Source organism: Tachysurus fulvidraco, chromosome 18 (assembly GCF_022655615.1).
Source record: "Tachysurus fulvidraco isolate hzauxx_2018 chromosome 18, HZAU_PFXX_2.0, whole genome shotgun sequence".
NCBI classification, from domain to species: domain Eukaryota; kingdom Metazoa; phylum Chordata; class Actinopteri; order Siluriformes; family Bagridae; genus Tachysurus; species Tachysurus fulvidraco.
This window is the reverse complement of record NC_062535.1, coordinates 6,834,593-6,853,406: the sequence shown is the minus strand read 5'-3', so window position 1 is coordinate 6,853,406 and position 18,814 is coordinate 6,834,593. Positions and strand designations below refer to the sequence as shown.

At 47.4% G+C, this 18,814-nt stretch overlaps 1 protein-coding gene across 2 annotated transcripts in view; it reads right to left on the bottom strand.

Annotated features, from left to right (window-relative positions):
- The window catches only part of gas6 (growth arrest-specific 6), a 20,559-nt gene extending 1,745 nt beyond the window's left edge, over positions 1-18,814 (bottom strand). For both annotated transcript variants that reach the window (XM_027156160.2, XM_027156161.2), the window contains exons 1-12: positions 18,594-18,814; positions 18,326-18,486; positions 15,242-15,266; positions 15,077-15,133; positions 12,722-12,844; positions 10,201-10,320; positions 9,047-9,172; positions 8,407-8,528; positions 8,138-8,256; positions 4,121-4,310; positions 3,733-3,897; positions 78-246 (exon numbers count right to left, since the gene is read on the bottom strand). In XM_027156160.2, the coding sequence (XP_027011961.2) occupies positions 78-246; positions 3,733-3,897; positions 4,121-4,310; positions 8,138-8,256; positions 8,407-8,528; positions 9,047-9,172; positions 10,201-10,320; positions 12,722-12,844; positions 15,077-15,133; positions 15,242-15,266; positions 18,326-18,486; positions 18,594-18,669 (1,453 nt within the window). In that variant the 5' untranslated portion in view covers positions 18,670-18,814. The remainder of the gene's footprint in view (positions 1-77; positions 247-3,732; positions 3,898-4,120; positions 4,311-8,137; positions 8,257-8,406; positions 8,529-9,046; positions 9,173-10,200; positions 10,321-12,721; positions 12,845-15,076; positions 15,134-15,241; positions 15,267-18,325; positions 18,487-18,593) is intronic.

The window sequence follows — 18,814 nt, the reverse complement described above, 5'->3', positions numbered from 1 at the left end:
ACCAAACACAACACACACATTATGTAGATGAAATACAGTACATATAGGCATGTAAAATCAACAAACACTGAACACACCATGGCTGTGATTGAACAAGGCGAACCCATGGCCTGGGAAGAAGGAGATGTGATCTTCGATGGAGAAGCACTGCATGCGTTCGTTATGGCGAATGGTCTCCTGGATGGATGTATCTTCGTCAGTCAACCAGTGCCATTCTTTCATACAGCCGTCTAGACGGGGGTTCACCTGAAATACCGAGACAGATGACGGAGGAACGGTGTTAAAATATCTGACTTGTACATTTCTATTGGAATAATTTTGTTCGCCTGACAATTAGGTTTCAGGACAAAAAAAAAAAAAAAAGTACTGTGAAATTTCCTCCTATTCAAGTAATGAAATAAGAATTTAGCCTTCGTGTCATCATCTGTATCGCTGGCCTAGGAAAGCATACTGAATTTGGACATGGAAGCCTTTATTATCGGCACGTATAGATTACAGCACGGTGGAATTCTTTTCCTCACATATTCCATCTGTGGAGGTTGGGGCTGGAGCGCAAGGGCAGTTATGATACAGGATTAAGGGCCCTGCTCAAGCGTGGCCAGTGTTGTATAAAGTACTAGAAAGCAATACTTCAGTACAAGTATCGTACTAGAAAAAGACTTTGGTAGAAGTGAAAGTTACCTTTTAGAATATTACTCAAGTAAAAGTCTTAAAGTATCTGATATTTACTGTACTTAAGTATTTGAAGTAAAAGTAAAAAGTAAAATTTCAGTGATTTTCGGTAGGCATAAGAGCAGGGGCGGTTCTAGGGTTTCATCTTTAGGGGTTTTAGCTCTCAGTGAGAATTTAAAACCAGAAGAGTTTTATATTATATGACTACACAGTAAGCCAAAAGTTATGGTATTATTAAATGGCAAAAGTGGACACCAAAATTTTATGCATGATGTAATGATGCCAGTCTTGAATCAAATCAGTTCATGCATGTGTGCATTCTCTACAGTGTGTCCGATGAATGACGTCATTAATAAACTAATATTCACAAGACAAAGACCAAATCAATAAATGTTATTTTTATTTAGTATTGATATTGCATTAATATTTTGTTTGTGCTAATCAACTCTGGTAATAAGAATAGTGACATTTCACTGCTTTTGGTTGCCGCCGTTATAGATACCTGTAAATGCCTTCAGCTCTGACTGCGCGTGCACGCTGCACGTGCCTGTGTTTCTCCGTAGCGCGTGCGGACGTGCAGTGACACTAAGAGCAGTGACTCGCCAAACCTCCCTTATTGCAGTCGCACACATTTCTTATGATTTTATTTTGTAGTAATGAAGACGCTTAGTGAAAATATACCGGAGTAAAAGTATACATTTTATCTAGGAAATGTAGTGGAGTAAAAGTGAAAGTTGACATAAATTTAAATAGCGAAGTAAAGTACAGATACGTGACATTTCTACTTAAGTAATTGTACTCCGTTACATTACAACACTGAGCGTGGCAGCAAATGAAAGAGGTTTTCTGAGCCTTTGACAGCATCTCGGCCACCACTGAAAGTCATGCCTTTTTCCTTGCCCATTTATTAGACATTGCTGCCACCAGGTGGAGTTAAACAGACCATCAGTTCTGATTATGCCTACGATTGTTGTGTGGGGAAAAAAAACGGTCACTGCTGAGCAATAAGTCAAATTATTGACATTGTGGAGAGTAACTTGGAAGAGTAACGTGCCAACTTTATTTGGGTCTTATTTCAGTAGATTAAAAATGGAGACAAAAGGCTATGACATGACCCCGAACTTACTCTCATTGTCAGTAACATTTTATTAATTCTGCCGACGGTCTAATGACGACCGTATGCGGTTACTGTGTACGATAAACGCTCTGTTGTCCGAGGTGCCGTGAGAAACTGGAGCAGTGTTGCTGCTGATATACGAGTACTTGCAGCATTCGTTCTGATACGTTCATTAAGACCAGCTCGGAGCAGGCTTGCAGTAGTCACGTTTTGGCAGAGTGTCGTGAGACAGAGTGAGCCGAGAACAAGACCTGAATGAACTCTACAATGAAGTTATTATCTATACGACACTACATAAGGGAGACACATACATTCAGACGCAGCGGACCAGGAAGAAATGTAGACGATTTTGAACAATTTAGCAGATCGATCTAGTCTAATAAAATAAAAGCGTGGTTAAAAGTATTGAAGCCTTAACCCTCGATTGCTCATTGTATAAATGAGATGAATGTAAGGGTGTCTGCTAAACGCCTGAAATGTATTCCTTTTAGCTTTAGGTGATGAGTCCATGATGTGACACACTCCAAAATACGATTAGCCGTGAGGGCATCTGATGGTGGGATGGAAATCAGCTGTGGAAGGAGAATGCTGCTCTGACGAGAGAAGTGCAGTTGTATTGGAGAAGGATATGTAAGTGCAGGCTGCTGTTTTCACTTCCAGCACCTAATCTGTTAAACGTGCGTCTTTCCTCCTTTTGGGTTGCATCGTGTCTTCAGACCTTTTTCTTATTTATTGCGGTATTTCACTTGCGTTCTATACATTAGTATCTAGATAATAAGACACAAAATATCGCCACTGATCCTCCCTTAATCCTACAACGCTGTACCACGACTGACCCCGACTCTGAACTAGGGATGGAAAGGGGCGGAAAGTTTCCGGTAAACTTCTGGTAAATTTCCGGAAACTTTTTCAGGGGAACTTAATCTGGGGAATTTTGGAAATATTCTATTCTATTCTATTCTATTCTATTCTATTCTATTCTATTTATTTATTTATTTATAAATATTCTATTTATTTATGGGAATTGTTTGGAAAATAGGGAACTTTATATTAACTATATCTAAACAAACATAAATAAACATTTGTTTGGTCATAACACTCCTAATTTACTGCTTATTAAGAGTTAGTAAGGTAGTTATTAAGTTTAGGTGTTGGGTACAATTAAGAATGCAGAATAAGGTCATGCAGAATAAGGCATTAATATGTGCCTAATAAATACTAATAAATAGCCAATATTCTATTAATATTCATGCTAATATCAACTAGTTAAATGACCCTAAAATAAAGGTTACTGTGCATGTTATGGAAGAATGCAAGTACCTGCAGGGGGTTTGGCCTCAATGGCCCTCCAGTAAGCTGTGTGCAAGTGACCGAGAAATGCAGGGTACAAATTTGACTTAAATTGCATTATTGTTGTTTTAAACAAAATTATGCTGCAAGATTTTTTTTAACTACATTTAAGTTCCTTGTTATAGGCAACTCTGCATTTTTTAAAAATTCCCAGTTTATTTCCACATATTCCTGTTAATTCCCATGGAAAGTTTCCAGCCTTGAAAAATTTCCAGCCCTACTCTGAACACAGGCTCCTAACAAGCTGGCATATGTGGAGAAAAGAATTTCACTGAGCTGTGACATGACAAATAAAGTCGTCTTGTGATTGCCGGCACATTTGCAGGCCAAGAAAGTGAAACGTGCCACTTTTAAACTGTAACAACTAAAGAAGAAAGTAAAAGTGTCTCCACACTGAGGTGTTAAAGCGAATCACTCGTATGAGGAAGGATGTTTCGGGAAGAAGGTCTGAAGTGTCTGAAAGTGTCTTCAGACGGAATCACTGCTCGGTTTGAAAATAATCGAATGCGAGTCCTAATTCTACGTCTGTGTGAAATATTTAAAGTGAGAAATAGCAAGAACAAAAAAAAAAGTGATGAATAACTTCTCCTTGCCTTGTTGAGCAGTCCGTCCTCTTTAAAGGGAACTCCTCCCACGGTGAGGTTGAGCTCGTGTATGCCTTTCTTCAGAGTAAAAAGATCTCCATTCACTGCGATCTTCATCACTGCCTCCCTGTCGATCTTTATCACAAGGCTCCGCCCCTGCTCTTCTACTGAGATCTGGCAGAGAGATGGACAGAGACACGAAGTCATATTTGCATGATGACTGATTTTAAGTCTTAGTATATTCGTGTCCTACTGCTAATGCACTTTTCCCCATAGGATTAAAATGTATTCGGAAAAAAAATAATACTAATATTGTGGTTTGTGTATATCTGGTATGATAACTAGGCATCATGGTTTATTCAGAAATAAACTGAAAGCGCCCTCAGTGTTCGCTCACCTTGTGCCACTGCCCGTCGTTAACCAAAGGGCCGCTTCTGGTCACCCTGCTCACAGCTCCGTATTTCAGCTGCAGCTCTAGTCTCCCGTGGTGGATCGCCAGTACGATCCAGGAGCTGTTTAAGTGACCACCGGCAAAGAAGATAACTCCTTCAGTGTCATATGTCCTCAGGTCAAACTCTGCTGTGAAGCTGGAAGGGAACACCGAGAGAGGGGGGGCGAAGGGAGAGGGAGAGAGTGAGGGAGAGAGAGAGAGTGAGGGGGAGAGGGGGGGGAGTGTGAGGTGGAGAGAGAGAGTGAGTGAGGGGGAGAGAGAGAGAGGGAAGGGGGAGAGAGAGAGAGAGAGGGGGGGGGGGAGAGGAGAGAGAGGCGGGGTGAGAGGGGGGGAGGGAGGAGAGAGAGAGAGAGTGAGAGACGAGAGGGAGTGAGGGGGGGGAGAGAGGTGAGGGGGGGAGAGAGATCGTGGAGTGAGTGAGTGAGTGAGGGGGAAGGAGGGAGGTGAGAGATGTGATGAGGGGGAGAGGGAGGAGGTGAGTAGTGAGGGGGGAGGAGCGAGTGAGTGACTCCTTAAGGGGGCGAGAAGGAGGGTGAAGACGGAGTCGTGTACTGAGATACCCCTGTTCCTCAGAAAAGGCGCTGAGTGAGATTTCGTGTGCCCTTCGCGATTGGGGATGTGATTTATCTCGTGCGATCGGGTAGGATTATGATCGCTCTGAGGACCGGGAGAGCTGTTGAGCCGACGAGGAGTCATAGCTCTCGGGGCTGAGAGACCGGGAGGAGAACTGCCTCGGCGGGAGGGGGGGGAGGAGACTGAGAGAGAGTTTATTGATAACGAGACTGAGAGGGAAGGAGAGGACGGTGAGGGGCGACCTCGAGAGAGTAGTGACGAGAGTGAGAGAGGGACTCTGAGAAGAGGCGAGAGGACCCGACTTGACTAGTTAAGGGGATTGAACCGAGTCTGAGACGGATGTGAGGGGAGGAGAGAGCGAGAAGAGGACGCGGTTAACGGGAGGAGGGCGAGGCAGAGGTGAGGGAGGTTGAGGGGGAGAGGGAGAGGGAGGTCTAAGGGCCTTTACCGTGGGGGGGGGACACGGGAGTGAGGGCAGGGGAGGGGGGGGTCAGGGGGAGACGCGGAGGGGGTGAGAGCCCCCGTGAGGGACGACGCGGGGGAAGAATTCCGGGTGGCGTTAGACAGGGGGCGGGAAGGAACGGGAGATGTGAGAAGTTTTGCAGAACCCGTGGCTCCCCCACGCACAGATGTGAGTCCCGATCGGTTTCTGTGGATCTAATGTGAGTGACCGAGCGGAATAGCCACACTCCTTTGAGGGGCGGGTGGGCGAGAAAGTGAGCTGAGACCTTCAGTGATCCACCGTGTGCGGGCGAGCAGGCTGAGACAATGGCGGATCGATGGCAGTATGATGGGATAGAAGGGCGGAAGAGTGAGTTATGGGAGAGGGAGAGTGGACCGGAGAAGGGGCGGAGAGTACCGGAAGGATGGGAGAGAGTGAGGGAGGTCGAGTGAGTGAGGGGGAGAGAGAGAGTGAGTGAGTGAGGGGGAGAGAGAGAGTGAGTGAGTGAGGGGGAGAGAGAGAGTGTGAGTGAGGGGGAGAGAGAGAGTGAGGATGGGGAGGGGGATCGGAGTAGAGGGAGGGGGGGGGATGGGGGATCTGAGAGAGAGTGAGGGATTTCGTGAGGGGTGTCGGAAAGGAGAAGAGTCGACATGAGAGGACGGGGCGTGAGGGGCGAGAGTGTGAGGGGAGAGCGGGGGGAGGGGAGAGTTTGAGTGGGAGTTTGAATGGGGGAGGAGGAGAGCAGTAGAGCCGGGGCGAGGGGGAGGGAAGAGAGAGAGAGAGAGAGAGAGGCCGAGGGGGGGAAGGGGAGAGGGAGGGCAGAGAGAGAGAGTGAGGGAGAGCAGGAGAATCGAGAGTGAGGGGGGAGAGGGAGGGAGGAGAGAGAGAGAGGAGGGAGGAGGGGGCTGAGAGTGAGGAGAGAAAGAGAGAGAGGGTGAGGGAGAGAGAGAGAGGAAAAGATGGGAGGCGAGAGCGAGAGGAGAGAGTGAGTAGAGATGAGGGGATGAGGAGCAGAAGACACGCTGAGAGAAGAGGCACCGGAGAGTAGAGGACAGAGAGACGAGGGAGGGGAGAGGAGGAGAGAGAGCGGGAGAGAGAGGAAGAGAGGGGAGAGAGAGAGAAGAGGGAGGGAGAGAGTGAGGAGGGGAGAGGAGAGAGAGGGAGACGAAGAGGAGAGTGGCAGGGGAGAGAGCAGAGAGAGAGAGAGAGGAGAGAGAGAGAGGGAGAGAGAGAGAGGGAGGAGAGAGAGGAGAGGGAGGAGAGGGAGAGGAGAGAGAGAGAGGGAGAGAGAGGAGAGGAGAGAGAGGAGGGAGAGGAGAGAGAGGAGAGAGAGAGGAGAGAGGAGGAGGGAGGGAGAAGAGGTAGAGAGAGAGGAGAGGGGAGGGGAAGTAGAGAGGAGGGAGGGAGGGAGAGAGGGAGAGGAGAGAGAGAGGGAGGGGGAGAGAAGGAGAGGAGAGGAGAGGGGAGAGAGAGGAGGGAGGAGAGGGAGCGAGAGAGAGAGAGGGAGAGGAGAGAGGAAGAGAGGGAGGAGGAGGGGAGGAGAGAGAGAGCGGAGAGGAGAGGAGAGAGAGGAGGGGAGAGGGGAGAGGAGAGGAGGAGGAGGAGGAGGGAAGAGAGAGAAGGAGGAGAGGAGAGGAGAGAGGAGTAGAGGGATGGGAAGCAGAGCCGAGCGAGAGAGAGGGTCCCCTCAGAGAGAGCAGGCTGATGGAGGAGAGACGAGAGAGAGAAGATGCGAGAGAGAGAGCGAGAGAGAGCGCTCGAGGGAGAGGAGAGGGGAGGAGGAGGAGAGGAGAGCGAGGAGAGAGGGAGAGAGAGAGAGAGAGAGAGTGAGCGATGAGAGTGAGGGATGAGAGACGGAGACGTGCGAGGACCGGAGAGGATGAGAAGAAGAGAGATGCGCAGGAGAGGACGCGAGAGGCAGAGAGAGCGAGAGAGAGAGAGAGGAGGAGAGGCGGAGAGACGAGAGCGGGGAGGGAGAGAGAGAGAGTGAGGGAGGAGGAGATGAGAGAGTCGGGAGAGAAGAGAGAGTTGGAGAGAGAGAGAGAGCGAGGAGAGGAGAGAGAGAGAGAGATCGGAGCACGACGTTTGAGGGATGAGCGAGAGAGAGAAGAGGAGAGGAGGTGGAGAGAGAGAGAGTCGAGAGACCGAGAGGAGACGAGAGGGACAGAGACGCGACAGAGGCGAGAGGGAGGAGAGAGGAGAAGAGAGGATGGAGAGAGAGCGAGAGAGTGAGCACGAGAGAGAGTTGAGAGGAGAGAGAGCGAGACGGAGAGAGAGGCGAGAGAGCGATCCCGCAGAGTGGGAAGAGAGAGGCTTAGAGACGTCTCTTGAGGAGAGGGAGAGAGAGTGAGAGCGAGATGGAGAGATGAGAGAGGATGAGAGAGAGGAAGAGCGAGAGAGGACGAGCGAGATGGGGCAGGAGATGAGTACGAGATGTTGACGCTGAGAGAGAGAGAGAGAGAGTAGAGAGCATGAGAGAGGAGGTGACCGAGGAGACGCGAGAGACGAGTAAGAGTCGAGCAGAGAGAGAGGAGAGGGAGAGTGAGAGACACGAGGAGGGAGTAGAGATGAGAGAGAGGAGACGAGAAGGGACGAGAGATGAGAGACCGGAGAGAGAGAGCGAGTCGAGCGAGATGAGAGAGATGTAGAGAGGTAGAGAGGAGGTGGGAGAGGGAGAGAGAGTGAGAGAGAGAGTGAGGGGGAGAGAGAGAGAGTGAGGGAGAGGGAGAGAGAGAGAGTGAGTCTCTGCCAAACGCTGTGTATGTAAACGTGAGTGCTGGATAAAACAGACGAGCTACTGTAACAGATCAAAACAGGGAAGTACAAACTGTATGGTGCTGTTTACACTATTCACATGTTTGGTTTGGAAGTAGCAAAGTCTGTCCTTCAGCTGTAATAAAACTGTCTTATCCCAAGAGACGAGCTTCATAAAGCATGGTTGTGCTCACCCAGTCTGAACCAGGCGTCTGAAGCGTAGCTTGACCACAGGAACTCCGCTGAACATCCGGCCCAGGTACAGAGAGCGAGCGTTTCTCTTCATGTTCAACTCCAGACAAGGCTGGATATGCTAGAGAGAGATTGTGTATAAGAGTAAGCAAAGAGCAGAAGTATTCGTCGTTCCTTAATATTTTGCAGGGCACCACCGCTATATAGGAGTAAAATGTGCACAGCAATAAAATGTTTCCTGTATGGAAGATGAATCAAACCTGTTCATTACCTCACAGTGTCGCAGGTCGTGCCTCAGCTTCTTGCCCTGTCTGCCGTCACAGTAGCAACGGAAACTCCCAGGCGTGTTGACACACTGCTCCTCACACACAGGTGATTCACATTCATCCACGTCTACCCGACAGGAAGAGAACAGAAGAAGTCACTTCTCTCTAGACAGCATGTGTGTACAAGCAAAACAAAACTGTCTGAAGTGTTCGCTCGGCCTTTAACCACGTATGGTAATAAGCTGAGCCGGAAAAGCGGCGGCGTGAACGTTTTTAAGAACCTTAACACAGAAAACGATACGGTACATTGCCAGGGTTACAGCTTGTGAGGTCATACCCAAGTCCCTGACAGAAAGACATTGCAATCTTAGAATATTGTTATGGAGGACACGAGCATGGGACAACAGAAAAAATAAACTACAACAGAACCACATTAATCCTGCTGTAAAATACTTCACCGGAAATGCCACAGCATGACGATTTGATTGTGGATAATGTGTGGGTTAGTCTGTGCTGGTCATAAGGCTGATAGCTGATGCTCAGAACTGTACCGAGTCAGTAGATATTTAGTACGTCTTACCTTTGGGAACATTTTATCTGTTGGGTTGGTTAAGCGTTAGTGTGTACAACAGAGATCTGACGCACCGTCGCAGGTCTTGGTCTCGTTATTGTAGACGTAGCCAGCGTCACACAGGCACTCGTAATGTCCTAGCTGATTCCTGCACTGCGCAGTGCCACACGCACCAGGAACGTCTACGCACTCGTCCACGTCTGGAACAGGACGAGGAGAAAACGATCTATAATTTTACGATCACCTTAAATTTAACCATGCTGAAAAAAATACAAATAAAAAGACTTCTTATGCTGCCTTCACGTGCTGTTAGAATGACCCTACGTCTCATTTCTCGATTGGTTAAGGCTCTGGGTTGTTGATTAGAGGATCGGGGTTCAAGCCACAGTACGGGCCCTGTTGGGCCCTTGAGCAAGGCCCATAACACTCTCCTCACGGCCCCAGTGATGCTGTATCAAGTCTGACCCTGTGCTCTGACCCCAACCTCCAAAGTCAGGATATGCAAAGGAAGAAATTCACTTTGCTGTAATATCTATGTTACAAAAAGAAATCCTTCACTCCTTCTATTCTATGACGTGAATACGAGTGCGTCATGTTCTCCTGCTTTTAGATAGATCAGCAAAACCTGCCAGTAAGTGCTGAACACAGACTGTACTTTCCTACATCATGTGGAACGTTTAGGTCTCATCTCAGGTCGTAATTACAACTTGACGGGCCATTCGTGTGCAATTTCCTAGTGGGTAAACTCGTATCTCTGATAATTCCAGTAGCACATGAAGGCAGCTTTAGTAAGTAAGCTTGTGATCGGCAGTTAAAGCTTGTATTTATTTACATGGTGTAGGAAATTTGGTATTTGTGAAAATTCTGCGATTAAAATAAATAAATAAATAAAAAACAACCGTTGGTTTCCTATTCGTTGCTTTTCACTGTGTAACTGACACATAAGAAGACTAACTAAAGTAAACTTTAATAGATCGGGTTCAAACGTATAAGACTTGATGTACGTTTTGTGAATCCCAGGTTTATTTTATACGCGACTGCCAGCGCCGCTGTTATAGAAACGTAATCCGCACCTTACGATCCGTCGGAATTTGAAAGAAAGAATAAATAATTTAAAAACGTGTTATGAGTTTGTTGTGAGAACAAAAACGATGCATGAAGATTTTTTTATTTGCACTTTCAGTACTGTGTTTGGAGTGGGTTTGTTTTATCTGTACATTTGACTTACCCAGACAGCGGTGGCGGTCAGACAGCCTGTAACCATCGCGACAGGAACAGTGGTAACTTCCCACCGAATTACTGCACTCGTGATCACATTTCCCATTTTCTTTACTGCATTCGTTTACATCTGCCAATCAGAGAAGGAGATGATGAACCGACGATGACGAGTCAGTCACAGACATACGGGCAGGATTCAGTTTGAATGCCACGGTCCAGCTGAATGGGTTGGATTAAGAAAACTCAGTGACACAGTGACACATTGTGGTGGTGCAAAATGTCTCACATTTTCCCCTCGTCTGAAAGTGCAGAAAGTCATTTCCCCGTGTTGGATTTAAAGCGTATTTAAAACGTGTAGATGACTGGCACAAAATGACTGGCTTTTCCTCAGCTGACGTTTTCCCTCCTGTTTTGATCTACTTGTCATTCCACACTGCTAGGTGAATGAGTCATGGTGGATGTGTGTGTGTGTGTGTGTGTGTGTGTGCGCTGCAGATACTCTTTTCTCCCCGTGTTTAGGGCACAGTTTCTTTCCCTTCTTTCTGATGGCTGACTCAGAGCTGCGAAAGTGATTTGAGGGACTATGAATAGGTCACATTTTAAATTTCCTCGACCCGTAGATAAATCCACTGTAGTTATAGATGCCTCCACCGACAACAAGTCTAGTCCTTGTTACTCTTTTCTATGCCATCAAATCTCTGTGGACTGTAAATAAAAGGCTCGTCCCAGCATGCCAAATCTCCTGTGCACAAAGTGAGCTCCATGAGCAGCTCCATGTAGAGGTCTTCACGGGACCACTTAAATCCGAAAACCCGAGGCCCGACCCGAGACCCGAGCGGGTTCGGGTCTAAAAGTGTCACGTGTACCTCGGACACGGGTCGGGTATAATAATAGCGGCATCGAGTCTCGGGTAATTTAAAATGAATGTGTTTTTACTGAACGGACCCGAGAAGACCCGAACTACTGTATCTCATGTGTGTGTGCATCGACTCGAGTCTTTTTCCAACCTCTCCTCTGTTTGCCAAGACCACTTGTGACATGTGGCTTGTGACATCGTGTGGCTGGCGGTAAGCTCATTTTCGTTGAAACAGACCTGTCAATCAATTTTGAATCCACTCTGTAGCAGTTACTTTAGTGTAGAGTTACGCAACATTCGGGTCCAGTCGGGTTAAAAAAACAAAATGGCGTCGGGTCGGGTCGGACTCGGGTCTAATTTTTTCGGGTTTTGTCTCGGGTCGGGTCTTTCTTAAAAAAATAAATAAATGATGCACGTCGGGTTCGGGTAAAAGGTGATTCGGGTCTGGTACATTTCTTTAGACCCGAGAAGACTCCATGGTTCCATGGTTTACCAAAGCTAGAGTGGAAGAACTTAAACATCCTGTACATTTCTTGTACTTTAGTCCTTTTCTCAACCCCAGTGAACACCTTTAAGGTGAACCGAAACACAGATTTCACATCTGGCCTATTGCTATTTGCCTGAATACACACATATGCTCCATAATCTAGTGTATTCAGTAATTTAGCCTGGAGGAGCTGCGTCTGTTAGAACGTAATTCCCACAGTGCTGGAAAGGGGCGTTTAATAAGCACACCGGTGTGATGGACAGATAACAACACACAAAGTGTATTTCAAACAGGAAGGAAGCTATTGAAAAAGAGTGCCTTGCTTTGGATCTTGTGTGTTAGCTAGACTTTATTTGGATCACTTCCAAAATCTGAAAAACAATCAGAAAAGTAAAGTATAGGGAAAAAAAAAGTTTTTAGTTTCAGAAAAACTAAACTCATATCAGATGGCACTGTGAGCAGATACTGATAATGTTGATATCTTACTTATCAAATATTAACTGGCTCTTTATCGTAATATTGCACTGTGGAATATCAAACTGCTCATGAAACAACAGCTGCATATTTATTAGACTCGAAGCACGCCGTGTCACCGACCTGCTGCGTCCTCGCCATAGTGATGTACGTCCTACTTCTGATTTAAAGGCGCACGAGGTGAAAAGAAGTGAAAGAGGGACAGAACAGTGCAGCTAGGAGAGGCTTTCAGACATGCAGTGGATAACTGGCTCCCACTGTTCCTGTGTTAATGCTCCACTCAGCACTGTATTTAATCTCAGCTGAAAGCATAGAACATTTTCACTACGACCTTTCACTCCATTTATTTTGTTCTTCGTCTTACGGCACCATACGAATGGGTCTTACAGATTATCTCCTTTTTTTACCCGAACCACAAAGATCGTGGTCACTCTGAACGCTAGAACATGACCTTGTAAACCGGTAGAAGGGACAAGTGGGACATCTTAGACAACGAAAGGAAATATGCAGAGTCATGCCGTGTCATAGCGGCAGAAGAGGACACGGCGAGCACGGTCCCAATCCACCTGCATCTAATAATAGACATTCCTAATTCTCTAAATAGATTAGATATAAGAAACAAAAAAAGGATGTCCTTCAGTAGAATGTCTTGTGTGATGTAATGCTGAATGGTGCTGTATGGACTGAAAGATGATGAAAAAAAAAGAGTCTTACCATTTTCACACCTGAGGCCAGTCCACCCTGTGAAGCAGTGACAATGAAATTCACCCTTTTTGTCCTCACAGCGCACCGTCCCTATGTGATGACAAGGATTAGGGGAGCACTGGTCTGGAATGTCTGTGTGAGAATGAGAAAGAGAGACAGATAGAGAGATAGAGAGAGAAAGAAAGACAGAGACAGAGAGTTGGCCAGAGGCCAGAATGTTAGATTGGTTATTCAGGGTCAAAAACACAAATCTGTTTTCTTTTTCGCTCTCTTCTTTCTCACGAGTTATTTACTAACCAAACGTCCACCACCTACAGTACAGCTCTGGACAATCTGTTCCACATCTTAGTTTACAAAATTCTTAATATCATATTTCAGTTTCCTTTTGCTGTAGTCTCTAAACCATCTGCTGATAAAATCTCACTACGCTAAGTCCAGACATGTCAGGGCAAAGCTGAGAGAGTGTGGGTGCAGTTGAGTACAATGAAAAGTGAGAGTGTGAGGGGGAGAGAGAGAGAGTGAGCGAGAGAGAGAGAGTGAGAGGGAGAGAGGGGGGTGGAGAGGGGAGAGAGGGGGAGAGAGAGTGTGAGGGGAAGAGTGAGAGAGTGAGTGTGAGTGTGAGAGAGGGGGGAGGGGGACAGAGAGAGGGAGAGGGAGGGAGAGAGGGAGAGGCAGGGAGAGGCAGGGAGAGAGAGAGGCAGGGAGGGAGAGAGAGAGAGAGGCAGGGAGGGAGAGAGAGAGAGAGGCAGGGAGGGAGAGAGAGAGAGAGGCAGGGAGGGAGAGAGAGAGAGAGAGAGAGTCAGAGAGAGAGAGAGAGAGAGAGAGAGAGAGAGAGAGAGGAGAGGCAAGAGGGAGGGCAGGATACGAGAGAGAAGAGAGCAGGGAAGGGGAGAGAGAGAGAGATGGCAGGAGGGCAGGAGAGAGAGGGGGGACGGAAGGTACGGAGACGAGAGGGGACGGGGAACGGGATGTGAGGAGAGACAGGGGGAGAGAGGGGGGGAGAGAAGGTGGAGAGGCAAGGGAGGGAGCGAAGGGGGGGATGGCACGGGAGGGAGGAGAGGGGGGGAGGAAGGGAGAGGAGAGAGGGGGGTGGGGAAGGGGAGGGAGAAGAGGGGGGGGGCCGGGACGGGAAGGGAGAGAGGGGGGGCCAGGGAGGGAGAGAGGGGGGGAGGCAGGGAGGGAGAGAGGGGGGGAGGCAGGGAGGGAGAGAGGGGGGGAGGCAGGGAGGGAGGAGAGGAGAGAGGGACGGGAGGGAGGCAGAGAGAGAGAGAGGGGAGGAGAGGAGAGAGAGAGGGGCAGGAGAGAGAGAGAGAGAGAGAGAGAGAGGGGGCAGGGCGGGAGAGAGAGAGAGAGGGGAAGGGAGGGAGAGAGATGAGAGAGGGGGCAGGAGGGAGAGATGAGAGAGGCGGGGGGGGGAGGAAGGGAGGGAGGGAGAGAGAGAGAGGCGGGGGGGGCAGGGAGGGAGGGAGAGAGAGAGAGGGAGGGAGGGAGGGAGAGAGAGAGAGGGGGGGAGGGAGGGAGGAGAGAGAGAGCGACAGAGAGGGAGGGAGAGAGAGGGAGAGAGAGAGGGAGAGAGAGGGGGGGGCAGGGAGGGAGAGAGGGGGGGGCAGGGAGGGAGAGAGAGAGGGGGAGGGAGGGAGGGAGAGGGGGGGGCAGGGAGGGAGAGAGAGAGGGGGGGGCAGGGAGGGAGAGAGAGTGGGGGGGGCAGGGAGGGAGAGAGAGGGGGGGGGCAGGGAGGGAGAGAGAGGGGGGGGCAGGGAGGGAGAGAGAGAGAGGCAGGGAGGGAGAGAGAGAGGCAGGGAGAGAGAGAGAGAGAGAGAGAGAGAGAGAGAGGCAGGGAGAGAGAGAGGAGGACAGAGGGAGAAAGAGGGGGGAGAGAGAAAGAGAGAGAGAGAGAGAGAGCATTGCAGAGTCACAGCGTCACAGTTACTGACTCAGGGATCCTGGACTGACCAATAGGAGCGAGTATTCTGAGCTGGCACATTGCTACCTCTGATTCAGCGGAAGCTCATGGTGAAGGACGAGCCTCCAGAATGCATCAATGCAACCAGCTCACATCACATCACATCATGTGCTTGCACACACACACACACACACACACACACACACACACACACACACACAAGCCAGGAGCAGCTTGAGGACACTGCGATGCCCACAATTATTTACTAATCGTATACAGATCATTACTAATATACAAAACTGCAGAACAAACTGTTATCTGCTCCTTTAAAAACTACTGCAATGCAGCACACAGGCAGACAGCATACATTAGGACGAAAAGGAGAGTGCTTTTCTTTTAAAATACCTAGAAATACAAGCAAGACAGCAGATTAGGTGAGATGGACAAACAGGTTCACTCACTGTGGACGCAGGTCACCAGGTCTTCCTTCTTCTTGAGTGAAAATGTATCCCAACATGCTGAAGACACAGGAGAACGCCGTTAGCGCCTTCCGGCAGAAGTCTGTGTAAACTTTATGATGTTCACGAAAGTCTCTCGTGTGAAGTTCGGACAAATTCAGAACTTACCTAAATACTTGGGGTAGAAATAGTCCTGAAAAAGAAGAGCAAGAGCTGTGATTAGGCAGTGTGATGACAACAGACTCTCAATTACTTGTGCAAATAGGCTTTTTTTACGCCATCTTGTCATTACAAAGTAAACATATTATGCAATGCTTTATTATAAATGGATTAATCGAAACTGTTTATCATTGTCTCATTATATCTCCACACTCTGAGCTGGAAGATGTGATGCAATTATTCTGCTCTGAACTCGTCTTTAATCTCACCGTCCTGCCACAACACGTTAGACCCGAGTATCTTCTAATCTGTTTGTACCAGGAACCAGTTACATTGTGTAGAACGAGTCTCTGGAAACGGATCAAACGTACACACACTGCAGAGGTATGGGGTGTGGCCAAGCTGCACAACTCTCTTCCTTGGGACTCTGATGTATTTCTCAGAAAGTCACCAGTCTCATTACATACACGGTCAGCCATAACACATTAAAAATCACCAACAGGTGACATGAATAACTTAGATTATTTATGGCGCCTGTCACCGAGGTTGAGATGTATCAGGCAGCAGGTAAACAGTCAGTTCTCAACGTGGATGTGATGGAAGCACTAAAAAAAATGGACAAGTGTTGGGATCTGAGTGACTTTTTGTGAATGAAAAATTACACAAATACACAACTGGGCCAGAGCATCTTCAAAACTGCAGCTCTTCTGGGCTGTTCCCAGTACGCAGTGGTTACTACCTACCACAATGGTCCAAGGAAGGACAAGTGCTGTACCGATGAATGGGTCACAGGAAGGGCAAGACTAACTCATCTGGTCCGATCCCACAGTACAGCTACTGTAGCACAGATAGCTGAAAGGTCGCCGGCTATGAGAGAAAGGTGTTGCAACACGGTGGATTGTAGATTGCTGTGTAATTGCAGACTGGTCAGAGTGCCCATGCTGACTGTGCACACAATTAGAAGTTCCTACAGTGGGCAGATATGCATAAGAACTGGACCATGGAGCGATGGAAGAAGGTGGGCTGGTTGGTCTGTGGACGTCAGGGCGAGTGTGTGCTGTTAGCTGCAGAAAAGATGACACCGGGACGCAGTGAGGGAGGAAAGCAAGCCGACTGTGGCGGTGTGATGCTCTGGGCAATGTTATGCTGGGAAACCTTAGGTCCTGGCATTCATGTGAATGTTAATTTGACACGTACCACTTAAACATTGTTACAGACCAAGTACACACCTTCAGTCAGTGGTCTCGTTCAGTAGGGTAATACTTTCTGTTCAAGGAGAGTTCAAGGTGTTGACTTGGCCTCCACCTTGCAAGCACCTGTGGGACGTGCAGAACAAACAAGTACGATCCACCTCACATCTTACAGGACTTCATGTGTAGATCAGAGGGGATCTACACATTATTAGACAGGTGGGTTTAATGTTATGGCTGATCCATTTTACTATATCTATAACAGATGTCTCTCTTTTTGTCTTTCCATTTACTGCAGCCACAGATCAGTTCAATTCATTTGACACCGTTATCCACAGATCTGCTCTCCTTACTGAATGAGTGTATGTGTAGGCAATAATGATAGATAAGGAAGTGCACTTTACTGAACGTGTGCTTCATTCAGCAGCTGCAGGTTATCGAGAAACTGGTTCAATTTTGAAGCTGCTGCAGTCTGAAAGCTGCAGTCAGAATTCTGCTGAGTCAGATTCAGATTCCACAACTACACAATGAATAATACAGAGATCTCCACTTGGACACTGTACGAGCAATGGGCACATCCCACGGATTTCATCCCTGCACACCCACACACACACACACACAGGTTCACAGCATTAACCAACACCCTATTTATCCATTCTGCCTCATTTCTACTCCCTGCTATACAGCGCATACTTATTTGCCTGGACTTATTTGCACTTATCTCCTCCTCTCAAGGGTCACACAACATACCTTAAATATTATAGTCACAGTAATAAAAGCACTGTGTATTTATCTTACAGGATAAAAGTAGGTATAATTCTGCTCGTGTCATACATAAAGTACTTGTGTAACCTGAAGCTCCAAAAGAACTGCATTATTATGTCAGCATGGTACTGTATTTTTAAAGGTCACTCTGAGCCAATCAGCTCACAGATAGATGTGTGTATCATTTGTATAATAACCTACTTCCACACTTTAATGATGCAGGCGGCATTTTACAACTTTTAAAAAAAATGCATTTACATAAAATCACATATAAGGGCTACAGAGAGAATGACTGTCTGCAGAGAAAAAATACTAATGGTAATAATATTGGCACCCTGTACACTGTAAGAATACCGGTCTGATGTTAAGTGAATATGGAAACGATAAGGGAAAAAAATATAAAGAGGAAAATATTCAAAATGTTAAAATCAGTGCTAAACTCTTCAACACATTCATTTGGTAACATTGCCTATTGCTTTGCAGGCTCATGGAAAGTTATGACATATAGCTGCATATGTCAACAGTATGTAAAACTAGGGCATGGAAAATGTGCAGCATTATTAACATTTTCTGTGAAAAGGGTCCAAGGCTGTCATTCCAATGCTCAAGTACCTAGAACTGTTCAAATCATTATAGTGTCGACTCTAATTCTGTTGTGGAGTCGATTCCACATAATAAATACAACAGTAAAGCGAAAGATATCTTATGAAACGAACACTGCAATATTAATTAAATGCAAAACAGATTTTCTACATTGTTTTAAATCTTTTGCGTCATGTGTGCACGTTTAAAATGAATGGAAACGATTCGAAACGAGGACTCGACTCGTTTTAGGATCGAGGACTCGGCTCGTTTTAGTAAGATCGAGGGCCCGGCTCGTTTTAGGAGAATCGAGGACTCGGCTCGGTTTAGGAAGATAGAAGACTCGACTCGTTTTAGGATCGCGGACTCGACTCGTTTAAGAATCGAGTCTAACGAGTCCTACGAAGAAGCTAGACGGTTAGCAGATCCATACTGATTTATCACGACACTTTATCCCAGTCCGTTTTGCTGGGTCACCTTTTATTCAAGGACGTTAAATCGACATTGCTAACATGCTGCAGTTGTAATCATTATGATAAAAAAAAAGCCGTTGTACCGTTTCAGGGTCGTTTTCAAACACTTCTCTCGCCTCCTCTTTGCTGCACAGCTCCTCCACACATTCCCTCTCCAAATGCCCTTGTTTGGTTTCCTCAAAAACCTGGTTCGCTCTCCGGTGTCTCCGTAAAACCTGGTTCGCTTCCTCAGGCGACAAGGACACTGAAACAGATGAATAAACAGCAGGATGGGGTGTCAACAACACTGAGGGTCCTTCAGTAGGTCACTAACTACCGTTAACGGTTAGAAGCTCGTATCCATGTACTTACACTCGGAGGAGCTGGCGACCAACAGCAGGATTAACATGGAGCCCGACAGAAGACGCTCTCTGCGGGTCAGAGTCATGGCTCTGCGGCAAGATTCCGGGAGTCAATCCGTTACAGCCAAAGAGTCCAAACACCAGACAACAGTTTCTATCAGCCAAACCTCCCTAATCTGTTCTCTCTCTGTCCTACACACAGATACATACACAATCTCTCTCTCTCTCTCT